Raw genomic sequence first — 13,661 nt, forward strand, 5'->3', positions numbered from 1 at the left:
TAATATATTCATCTAGGATTTTTTCTAAATTTAATATTTGCTCGTCTATCCTTTTTTTCTTCTAAGGAAACTGGTATTTTCCTTAGTAAATGCTATTTTTAAAGGTTTACAACATCTGGTTGAACTGGGCCTAGAATTTTTCAAACCCACTTATAATTTTGAGAAAAGGATTATACAAAATTTAAATAACAATAGATTTAAGAACATTTTTCATAAAAATTAGGTAGTGTTTTGATCCTTATTCCCATGACTCATATGCACTTCGCATTAGCCAGTCGCTGTACAATGATTATAGTTGACGAATGGACTATTATTAGATATTAACATTTAGAGTTATTTAAAATGTCTTAGTTCTGCGAGTAAATTATAGAAGAGCTGAAAATAATCACTCTTATATCATACAAATTTTTCAAGTTTTCGTTGAACCTTGGGCTTTAAACACAATTTAAATAATTTAGAGGGAATTTAATTTAAAAAATATTTGGGGGGGTTTAGGTTGTATATTTTCATATTTAAATAATATATATACTACTTTTATTCTATAAAACATATATAATAATTTTCCTGAATTTTCGGGGGGGGGGGGGGAGGTGTGAACCTCTCTCCTTATGTACGCGCATGAGTACTAAGTGCATTATAGCTACCGGCGACCGGAGATTTATGCTACAACGGAGCACGAACAGTGTGACTTGGTCTTCCCTCCTATATATATCCGATCATGGTTGTTATGACTCTATGACCGACATTTTTCAACCACAATTTTTACAATCATAAGAGTGCTGTTTTTCTTGTCAAATTTATATTTTTTTCTAAGTGGAAAACACAATACAACTTGATAAATTATGACGGAGGTTTTTATTTTATATACCGTGTCAACTATTACAGTCTACAGTAATATGTTAAGTTATCGTATAAAATTCTCGATTTTCATATTTTAAGACGACAAAAACAATTTTGACTGTAATATGTAATAATTTTTACAATTTAAATTACTTTAAGTAATTTATTATTCACTCCAAAATCAACGTGAGTTGGCCTGATTTGCTGTGTATTTTGTGGATGCATAGTAGATACCATGTTAAAATATATTGATATAACTATCCTTAGTTTTAAAACACTACAATATAGTATTTCCATATTTTATTTTTGTAATATACAATTTTAATTTATAAAATATATGCTTTATTTTGTGTTATATTATTTGTCGCGAAAAAAAACCAAATTGAAAAAATTTATTTTCTCCTTCGCATTTTATTTCCGGAATTTATTATGGAGTTGGGTCTGAATTTACGTTATGCTTATGTTTGAATCGATCAAGTAATTACTTTACACTTTAATTTCTGTAATTCCGGAGACATCTAGTAAATTAATATATATATATATATATATATATATATATTTGTAAAATAATCTGAAATGATGATGAATGTGATAATTTTGTTTTGTAACGAAACATTATATATTAGATAAGAAATATTTATGGAGATATCATTATATATATTTTTATTTTCAACTAATTCATAAAACTATAAATTGCAATATTATATTACATTAAAGTAGGTTAGTATATTCAAGTGATTATACTTTCACGTATTTTTTCATACATAACATGATTCATTAATTATGAATATTAAGATAATAATTAGTAGATTTAAAATATGGAAACCATTTAATTCTGTTTTGAGTTTAAATATTGGTAAATAATTTAAATTATATAGGTATCTAGTTTTAGTTATTTTTAACACTATACATGATGTAGAGTTGATGTTACAGATATTGGTGGGTCGAGATGGGTGTTTGTCTGGCTTTGATTACCCTAATGCTAGAATTAAAGAAGCTTATACTACTATATATATATTATTATTGCTAAATTTGAAAATAACGATAAATCATGGTATTGAAAATGATTTTAAGAGTAGATTTTGATCCACTAGGTACAATATTAAAAAATATTTTTCAAGTATTAAATAAAAAAAATCTAATATAGGTCAGGAATAACCCTTAATCAGAATTTAAAATTAGCTTATAATATATTTAATAACTAGCAAATTGTGGAGGACCTATAGGAATAAAATATGCCACTTAAAAGCGTAATTGATTTTTAACTCATTGTATCTCTCACTGATTGTTATAAACATTGATGTATTTTTTATAAGTAATATTTTATTTGTACGTTAAGAGTATATAATGGGTGATAGAATTAATTATATTACTATTAAAAGTTATAAAAAAAAATATTATTATAATGCAAGTATAAAGGATTATACGTATCTAAATATCAAGTTTAAAGGTTAATATTTTTATTAATATTTGTATTATTGATCTCAATAAAAATATATGTGCTTAAATTAAATGTTATATATGACTGTGGATGAAAGTAGATATTTTAATTTTCTTTGGAATTTTTTGAAAACGTTTTGGACCTATTGTCCACAGTAATATTATGCATCACTACATGGTTAAAATGTACAGGAAACAGCAAACACGTTTAATGGAGGTTATTATGATTTAGGCTTGAGCTTTCAATTTAGTTTCATGTTAGGACGATACCTTTCTCATATATTATTATTACTGGTATAGGTTAAAGAGAAATTTCAATCGAAACTTTATAAATGTTAATTTCCTATGTTTAAATTGTAAACATAGTGGTTCAAGAGTCTCTGCCACTAACCACTATACTATTTCTTAGAACGGAATGAGAAATTTATTAGTTTCTATCATAGCCATTTTAATATTTCAACGGGACATTTTCAGAAAAAACTTGCAATATACGTAGGATATTAATAGGAAATAGAAATTCAAATTATACCAGAACTCAAAGGAAATTACATTTTACTAACAGTAATAAAAAAAGCTCTAGCTACTAGCTATATGTATTGTATATGCATGAAATTTTTATTTCTTTGGTTGCAGAATAATTTTTAAAAACCACGGTCAATTGAGTAAATGTAATATAATTAGTGCTCGGAATAAACGTGCATTCCTTTCCTAAGAAATGCATTATTTTTACTTTTAGTAAATAATTAATGTAAATGTATTTGATTTTACTTTTAAATTAAATATAAACACAAGATTATACAAGGGATGAGATCCAAAGAAATATTTTAATGTATATACTGTCATAAACTAATTAATCGTGATTGAACATGACAGAGTTCAAGCTCATACGATATATTGAACTATTATGGTTTAAAAGTTAAATTTACTTCTTATAAGACTCACATTATTTTTGAAAATACTTAATTTGGATGGGATGGCATATTATTTTCGAAAATAAATGTTGCAAATAATGATCATAATAATTGTTTTAGTTAATTTAATACTAATTTCTATTGCATATATTATCCATGAATGTGAACAGTTCCGTCAAATTTAATATTTACGTTCATGAAAAAAAAAGGAATTGCTATCAACCTGACGATTGAGTAGAACCTTATAAAATATATATATATATACAAATTAGTCATGAGATACAGCGTAAAAGACATCAACATTAATAATAATATATGAGTATTCAAATATATTATTTTGATTGCACGAGTGCCAAAAGGAAATTACATTCTAGTGTAAATAAAAATAAATGTTGACGAATATTTTGCTTTAAAGTTAGTTTTGACGTGAAAGATAAATACTTTGTATTTTTATTCTATACTTATTGTTTCCGTCCGCATAAATACACATTAGATTTTAGTACATAGATGTTTTGAATAGATTTTTTGTTGGAATTTTATTGTTATTCATCTGAATATTTGTATTTATATTATGAGTATGGAATTATGATTGTATGTGTATGCAGAGTCTTACTCGCGACAACTTGAGTTTAAGTGGGTAAAAATAAGTTCAAGTTTTTAACATAAATATTAATATTGAACACACATTTAAAGGAATTTTTAAAGGAAGTATTTGAGTTACTAAAAATTTTCAATTATCACGATTTGAATGTTTTTAGAACATGTAAGATGCTCATTATTATTTGTGGATTGTAGTTGTAAATTATTTTTTAAAAATAATACGTACAGGTTTACTGGTATATTTGCTTAACCTTTATATTTAAATGTTGAACGCAACCACAGTGTGGTAAGAAAAAAAAAATGTGTTTATACGTGACTATTATTATTTGCTATACGGATGTTTTTTTAACTCAGAATAGGTCTTATGTAAATGGCTAATTAATCACGAAGTGTAGTTTGTCTTAAAAATGTAAAGTATGTATTTTATTTTGAATTTCTTATGTGCCTTCTAATTGACCTGGAAATCTGTTGTTATTGTTAGTTTTTATTATATATTGTCTTGTATCTGTGATAAAAAATGGATTATCGGCGTGTAATTTAGAATATATATAAAACTACCATAGTACCCGTTAATTTTTTTTTATTTACACAGATCACCTCATTGTTATATGTTTTTTGACTAAAAATTTAATTTAATTCTTTTTTTGACGAAATTTACACATGCCAACAAAATAACTGTAATAATAGTTAAGAGGACGTCACACCCGTATGTGTTGTCTTCGTCTGACATACCTACAACATAGCAAATTTGCGTTCAGTGATTTAAATGTAGTGAAATTAGTTTTAATATTAGAGTAAACTTATAATAACTTATAATGAAGTATATAATAAAAATTTTTAAGTGTGTTATGAGTATATGAAATATTACATTTAAAAAAACATCATAACTTGCTAAAAAATTTAAATATCGAAAAAAAGCGATTAACAAAACATAGATAATGTTTTTCTCTTACAGTTTGATTATAGGTCAGTTTATTTAAATATTAAAGCTAACTTCACTACATTTGAATCACTGAACGCAAATTTTATATGTTGTACATATGTCAGACAGAGACAACACATGCGGGTGTGACGTCCTCTTAATAACTGATTTTTTCATATGTGTTTATATTAAGGTACTAAAAATACCTATAACCGATTTTGGGAGTTGGTAGTATGAGCCTATCAATAGATTTCAACGGTTTCAACCATTGACACTAACCTCTAGGTAATGCGGATCATTTTACAATAACCTCGTAAGAATCAATCTCATACTTTTTGAGTCTATTAATTTCAAATCTACCAATATATTTTTTTATATATAGAAATGGTAAATAATAAATAATATATAGAAATATATAGAAAGAGCAAGACTCTTAGGTTGGACAGGACTATATTCTGAGGGGTGATACAATTATGGGTGAATGGTATTGCTATATTAGTCTATACAAAATAGTTTATATAATATTATATAAACTTGAAAACAATGTACCGTTGCTCTCAAAAAATCGATTCTGTGTAAAAGAAGTTGGGTATATTACTTCATAATTAATAATATGGTTGATATATTAAAAGAATGAAATATTTTAGTGGGGAAAGATGAACTTTTAATATTCTAACTTTTGTGAAAAATAAAGGATCTAAAATTTTAAAAAAATCGAAAATTTCAAGAGCATATAAACAATACAAGGTCCATTAAAATAACTCGAAACTAGAAAGTGTCTTTAATTAAATTAGTATTATTATTTAATGGACATTGGTATAAACAGCTAAAAAAAAAATCTTTTGGAAATTATGCCATCTGTAACAAACGATGATAAAAGCATTCAGTGAAAATGTCATGTCTTCACAATTATTATTTATTGAGTTATGATAAAAACAAAAATTTGATTGGTCGAAAATCGGTATGTTATATATTTTTGTGTATTTTTATATTTTTTTGTCAGTTTTTCATAAATATTAAGAAAACTGCTTAGAAAATTGTAAAATAACTGCCTTCAAAGTACCAAATAGATAACAATTCTTATGACTGTGATGATCGAAGCAATCTTGGTCGAAATTGTGACAAAAAAAAAAAAAAAATACATATACATATTATGGTCAAACTAATATATTTCTCGTTTCACTTAGAATATAATACTTGGATTTTTTTTATTTATATTGTAACAAGAGATCGAATCTTTAGAACTGACTATCGTTTATTGAGTTTAATTTTCAACTTTGCAGTGGCTTTTATTTTTTTTGCGTAGAACACTATAGCATTTTATTACCGTAGGATAACCCCAAATTGCATTATAAAGTGTAATATGAACTACACATTTTTAATATTATTTTTTTTTCATAAATTCAAAACACAGGAATAGTTGGTGAGTTTGACTTAAAATAAAATATAAAATTTACTCTGAGCTGTAACTTTAAAAGTAGAAAGTAAAAGTACTGTATAATTTTACCTGTGCACATACTGTTTAGAATTGATTGTAATTTTTAGATAGTAGTCACTACTGCGTTATTCAATAGATATTACGTTAGGTATATTACAAAATACCAATATTTTTATTTTTTTTTGAATAATTCAAAAAACTTGATTAAAAATGTCAACTAGAATTGATTTAAAATATCTTGACTATTGATGTTTTAAAATAAATTATGATTACACATTTGTATTAAATTAGTATTTATTGTACGCATTGATTATTTTGCAACTTTATTTTCACTTTAGGTTTATTATACGTTTTGCATTTTAAAACTGTGAACATTGGAAATTTATTTTAATTTTGTATTATTTTGATAAAATTCTTGTATGGCTATGTGTAATAATCTCAACGGATAAAATATTTAAATTTTCATTGTTACTTACTTTTTTACTCGAATGTTTATGATACTTATTTGGGTGTAACATGCACGTATATCTGTCTACTGCCATGAAAACCAGGATCATAGCATTTTGTTGTGGCAAAGCTGCCCTCAGTAGTGCCTAAATAAACATAAAAAAAAAATTACATATTTATATCAAAAAGTACCCTTGTAAATTTAAGTATAGTTCACTACAGTGATTATAAAAAACTTTTTTTATGGTAGTTGAAAACAATGTTATAGAAAATAATACTTATATTTTATTTTATTATTATTTACTTACTATTATTTATTATAATATTTTATTTATATTTATTTTTTATTTATTATTATTTACTAAAATCGTATTATTTAGTTACCTAATGTAACGATTGTTAACCTATCTGTGAAGGGTGTTATAAATTGTATTTCAAAAGATATTTGATTTTCACCTTATTACTATTTTTTGTTTGTACATACATTTTTTGAATTTTAGTTGTCGTTGAAAGGAAAAGAAAAAATGAATTTTTTTATAATTATCAATGAAAATTAAAACAAAAATAAAAATTCAAGAAACTACTTGAGTAAAATCCTAGATTTCGGGCCTTTATAACTTAATCGCAATATTTATAATTTATTGAAGATTTACTTTGAATATTATTTTCTGGAAATTCAAGCGTATTAATTTTTTTGATATTTGGAGTGATCTGTTTGTATATGTCAATATTCCATGAACTATGACCTCATTTATTTATGTTCTGAATGTTATATTTTTTATTCAAATAGAGAAATATTAAATATAATATGAAATTAAACAAAGTCACCAAAAATCCAAAACTCATCGCCTGTATTTACGTTCATCAAAGAAACCTTGGTTAACGAGAGCTTGTTAGACGATCGTTTAGTACCCATCACGTGCTTTGGTTATTCGAATACAGAAATAGAAATCGACAAATTCGTATAATAAGTCCATCTTATTCGTATAATAGATCCGGTCAAACAGAAAGCGGACTGTCCGCGCCTGGTCGCTGGTCCGCCGTGTATTAGTCCACCGGTCTGCTAATGGTAAAACAGAATGCAGACAATTTAAGCGAACCAGTTTGAAAACAGCAATAAAGTTTACTGCTGGTTATTTTTTATTTTTACTTTTTCACTTAAGCCTTAAGTCAAACAAGAAAAAAAAAGAAAATGGCTTTTAAATGCATCTTTATAATCTGGATGACTTATATCATACAATTAAATGCATTCTCGCACAAGATCAATCAATCGTTCCGTTTCATCAGCCATCGTTCTTTTTCGGTGCACTGTTTTAAATGAAGTACTTCATTTCAATTTATAGTTAATACACAATATTATATCAAAACAAGTTATTTTGATGTTGTTATTAATATCGTTGATACATTTTCTAGAATTTATTATTAGTTTAATTGAAGGTTTCTAAGAATTTTGATTCTAATAATATTATACTTGATTAGTATAGTATAGTTATGTTATTAAAATATTATTAGTTATTATTATTATATTACCTATATATTATATAATCTATATTTAAAATATAATATATTGTTTTTATTATGTATAATGTATACATTTTATTTGAGTTCGCCGCGAACTATTTGAAAAAATACAACCCGTTTGTCCGCAGCGGACTATATTAGTTCGCTGCGGTAGGCCGCCATCTGTTTAATCAGTATGATGTATTTAAATAGTGTACACGGTCCGCGGTGGACCGGCGGCCTGGCCACGTGGACAGTCCGCTTTTGTCTGACCGGACCTTTATACAATATGTGTGGAGAGTTGTATGTAGTCGTAAAATAGAAACTATATATTGATATTCTGGTTTGTAGTGGTTTGTTGTTATTTTTATTGTTACTATTGCATTGACGTCAAACAAATGATTTTATTCTTATTGGCCAACGTAGTTATTAATTTAACTCAATAAATAAATTGATTTATAATTTAATGTTGAAGTATTGTACTAAGTTTGAATTTCAATAGCTATATAAAAATGTATAATTTTTGAAATTTACCATGAACTTTGCAGTTTTTTCTTCGCGTACCGTTCAAATTCAGAACATTATTAGTAAATGTGACCTCTGTAAATTTGAGAACACAGTAATTTTAAATTTATATAGACTATTTTAATAAATCATACACGTTCCTATTTAACTATTGCCATGAATAAGTATCTAGGCATCAATAACTGGGCAAAACATAACTGGATATTTAATTAATTATATTATAATATAAATATATATATAAATATATAGATATAATACTTAATTAAACTCATTGGTTAATGACTAAATTCAAGAAAATATGAAGCTACTTCAATAGTTCAATACTTTAAAAATCACGAAGTTTGCTACCAAAATCCTGTTATGGCAGAGATACGGAACAGTTGGATTTTTTTATTTATAGAAAAATAGGAATTTGCGATTTTCTATATAGTGAAAAATACAACCTCTTGCTTGCTACAGATAATTACGACTAGACTCATGGGAAAAGGGTGACAAGTTGTAGATAAAAGACTATTTAATAACTGCATTAGAGAATTTTTGAAATTAAGTTTAAAATCACAGCGTACTTGTATTTAGAGTTATACGCAGGAAAGAAAAAGAAGTACTAAAATGTTTGACGTATTATTGATGCATATTAAAGAATTTCTGACACTCATAATTAAACAAGAAACAGCAGAATTATTATCCCCAGAAATAGTAAAGACATTGGGAAAAATAAAAGAATTGTCAAATTAAACAAGTTTTCATGGAAAGCTTGAGATCATTAAAAGGGTCCATCAGTGCAAGAAATTTACCTTTTTTAAAAAGTACCATATAAGTAGTCCGTACCCAAAGAAAAATCACACTCATAGTTATAACATTCTATGTAGAGTTAACAAAAATCTTGTAAACATAAAGCCGATAAGAGTACTTTTTCCAATTGATAATATGTGCATTAGTATGATTTGTATTAATACAAAAACAATCATCAGTACGAATATACCATATTGTTGTCACGACAAATGTTTACTGTTAATAATAGACGATGTACTGGTGATAAGAATTATGGTCATTAAAATTATTGCAAATTAATTAATTTGAAACAACTCTATTGTTAAATTAACAATAATTGCAATGATTCTGCAAAATTTTCTATTTTTTTTTCAATTTTCATAATTTATGGTGTGATTAACTTAAGGTTAAAAAAAAAAAATATCTTCTCCACAAGTATGCCACTAGTACTAAAACCATTTGGTAGCATCGGAATTCGTTCTACCATTATCTGTTAATCATTCAATTTTTTGGAATAATAGCAATTAGTAACAAGCAATATTGAATAATGATATAAAATACTAATTAAAAACAGTAAAACATTGTGAAAGTGATTATAATAACTTCTATGGTCAACTTTCGAACTAAACGTTCTATGTAAAAACATTAATTGAATACATTTTTAACGAACGGAAGGCAATAAATTGAATAATTGTATTTGAATGTTGAACACTATCAATTTTATAATTATTTATACGCTTTAATAATATAGATAATATACAAAGTAAATTTGTAAACTACTGTTGGATATTGATATAAACAATAATTATACACCTATGTTCCACATCTCTGATATTAATATCAAGTTAAGTGCAAAAAAAATATACTCATTGTTATTAAATTAAAATGTTTATAACATTTAAGTGTAACATACATTTAATTAGAGATGTGAATGACAATAATACTAAAATATGTATCAAATCATTTATTTATATACACGTAATATACATTTGTATAATAATCATTTATCTTTACTCATACCGTTTTTAAACAATAATTTTGAAAAATGGAAAATAAATTAAATTTGTTTTGTTATGAAATATTTAAATCATATTGCATTAATTAAAATTACCTTAATGAAAATTTGATAACAGCTTTCCAAACATGTGTTTTACGGTAGTTTATAATATTATATTACATTATATGAGTAGTATGTATATATGTAATATATCTTATTTAATTTAAATTATATTTTTTTGGTATTTAAAAGAGTTTGGAGTCTTTGGAGCTGCCATGTCGAATCATGTCATGGGTGAGAATTTACACTATGAATTGGTGTTAATGGATATTTAAAATTATGAACTAAAAATTAATAGAGATTCGTTGGATATTTGGAAAATTTGTTTTTTATTATTGTAAATGAAAATATTTTTTTATTAATTTTTGTTTTAGAATATTAAAAATCATGCGCAATTATTGCAAAATATTCATAATAGTCATAAAATTAAAGCTGCATGTCCCCAGCCCTCCCACCACGGACTTTCGAGTTCAAAGTTTTACAGTCGTTTATGCTTCGTTTGTAGCTTGTTTGTGCTTTTTTTTCCGTAGTTTGTGCTTAACCCGTTTTCGAGTTATCGAATTTTCAAGGTGGGGAGGCTGGGGACATGCTCAGCCCTCCCATTACCTCGAACTTTCGAGTTCAAATTTTTACAGTCGTTTGTATTTCGTTTGTGCTTGTCTGTGCTTTTATTTCCATCGTTTGTGCTTAACCCGTTTCCGAGTTATCGAATTTTCAAAGAGGGGGGGGGGGGCTAGGAACATGCTCAGCCCTCCCACGACCTCGGAATTTTGAGTTCAAATTTTTACAGTCGTTTGTATTTCGTTTGTGCTTGTTTGTGCTTTTTTCTCGTCGTTTGTGCTTAACCCGTTTCCGAGATGTTAAACATTGAAGGAGGGAGGGGCCTAAGGACTTAGCCTCCCCACTAACTAATTTTTTATTTCATATTGATCTGTTCGTTTATTCCATGTTTGTGCAGATTTGTGATCAAACTGCAGTAGAAAATTCTGATTTACTTGGGTTTTTTTTTTATAATGACCCACTTTATTTTTTTAAAATTAATTTAAATATTTTAAATATTAACATTTTTACGTGTATTTTAAAACAATAAGAGCTCTTCTCTCTAAAGCTCCGAAGTGATATAATTATTATTGATGAATTTTCATTTTGAAAAAAACTTCTATTATAATATCATAACACGTTTTTAAAATTGTACGAAACCTTTTTTATTTTGTCATTTTTAAATTTGGGTAGACGTTTAAGCAACCATTTTATCCGACCACGGAATTTTAGATGTGACAGGCTACTGCGAATTCGCACTGAAACTTATACGTACCTACATGTCTAACTGTAAACACGGTTTGTAAACAATACTTTTGAAAAAGTATTAAGATACTAATACTAGTATTCGAATAAAAAGTATTAAAAATATTTTTAAAATACTATTATAAAAATGTATTTTACGAATACTCACAAAGTATTTGAATACAAATCCAAGTATTTTTTTAATTTTATGCTATATAATGTATATGTATATTGTACACCAGTATAGGTACCTATCATGTTACTATTTTCCATAAATCTTAATAATTATTATAATATATCTGACTATTTAGAGATAAATATATTTGCATACTTTTTTTATTATTGTTAAATATAGCAGAGTGCAAAATAAATTCGTTTCTCGGTGCCATGATATCAGATCTAAAATTTGAAAGTAGTGTATTGCATGTATTATATATATTATATATATAAATATATATATATATTTTTTGCATGTTTGATAGCTTTTGCAGGAGAGTGCATATTTTAAAATTTTTATGCTTATTTTGCATACTTTGACAAATTTTTCAAATTTCAAATTATAAACTATATACACATATTTCATCCAATCGAAAAAAAAAATGTATTAAGAGGACTTAATACTTCCAATAATATATTATCTGCAAATTACCTCTCATATCTTGCTATAATTTTTGTTTAAGTATAAATAATACTATAACCCCGTATCGACCGTATAACCCGCTGGATATCAATCGGATGTCGATAAAGATAATAGTAGATATAGAATAATAGATTATTTGTTTAGTGTTCAATTCAGTCGATTATTATCCGTCGTTGTTTTTGCGTCTCGCAACCACACAACGTCGATTCATACGTAAAACGTCGTACGCATATATAAAAAAATTGGTTAGTGGGGAGGCTAAGTCCTTAGGCCTCTCCCACCTTTAATTTTTAACATCTAGGAAAAGGGTTAAGCACAAACGATGAGAATAAAAGCACAAATAAGCAAAAAGAAATACAAACGACTGTATAAATTTGAACTCAAAAGTTCGAGGTCATAGGGGCTGGGGACATGCAGTTTAAAATTTAGTAGGTAGCGTTCAAAAGTGTATTATTATAATTTGTGATGGGTACTTATTATACTATGTCAACATTAAATTTCGTATAAAACAACTTTTAGACTCAACTCAACTTTATGCGTGTTTCGGTTTGGTGTATCTCTTGCAAGTTTTTTCAAATCATAATTGACGAATCGAAACAAAAATATTGTTCTGAATAGTTTTGATGACCACGATCGCACCACGGAACGTAATAATAAATTTCCGGATTACGTTTTTGAAAGTGTATTTTTCGAAGACTCGTATACCATACACCGGGAATGGATGGCTCGGAAAAATGATACATTAGAAAACAAGATTATGGGGGTGACCATAATGACGGAATCGTAGACGAGTTGGACGCGGGTCGGTCTTAATGAATCACGTCAGTGCGATGAGTATACTTGAAAGAAATCTTGTACTCCGACCAGTGTTGAATATTAAAAGGATGACCTGCAAGAGCGATTACTCGATTAAGTCGTCCTAAACGGTCGAACTCGGCGCGTGTGATAATGATGGATAAGGGCTTGGCGAAAACCGAAAAAAAACAAACACAAATGAAATTCCATCTTTTTAAACTTGCGCCAGTGAATCAATTGTACCTGCTGTATCCGTTAGCGCGAGTTTCGTCTGAATAACGACGCGCTGAATGTTAAACAGGCTCAGTGTAGTTATTTCGAATATCTATTTTTCATGTCCTTCACTCATTGGCACTTGTGAAAGTCAGAGATGGTTGTCTATTTTGATCACGGCCGTTCGCCTGAAAATTAATAGACTTGAGTATTTACGCGCTGTTGTCAATCGATGTTTTTAAAGTGCGGGCATGTATTGCATGTGGATGAATTTATAT

At 27.0% G+C, this 13,661-nt stretch overlaps 1 protein-coding gene across 1 annotated transcript in view; it reads right to left on the reverse strand.

Annotated features, from left to right (window-relative positions):
• Positions 1-13,661, reverse strand: part of LOC112682601 (trace amine-associated receptor 1) — a 74,617-nt gene that overhangs the window by 3,545 nt on the left and 57,411 nt on the right. The window contains exon 4 of the mRNA XM_025553240.1: positions 6,628-6,744. Within this exon, the coding sequence (XP_025409025.1) occupies positions 6,628-6,744 (117 nt within the window). The remainder of the gene's footprint in view (positions 1-6,627; positions 6,745-13,661) is intronic.

The sequence above is a fragment of the Sipha flava genome, unplaced genomic scaffold (genome assembly GCF_003268045.1).
Source record: "Sipha flava isolate LNK unplaced genomic scaffold, YSA_version1 207_pilon_pilon, whole genome shotgun sequence".
Classification (NCBI taxonomy): Eukaryota; Metazoa; Arthropoda; class Insecta; order Hemiptera; family Aphididae; genus Sipha; species Sipha flava.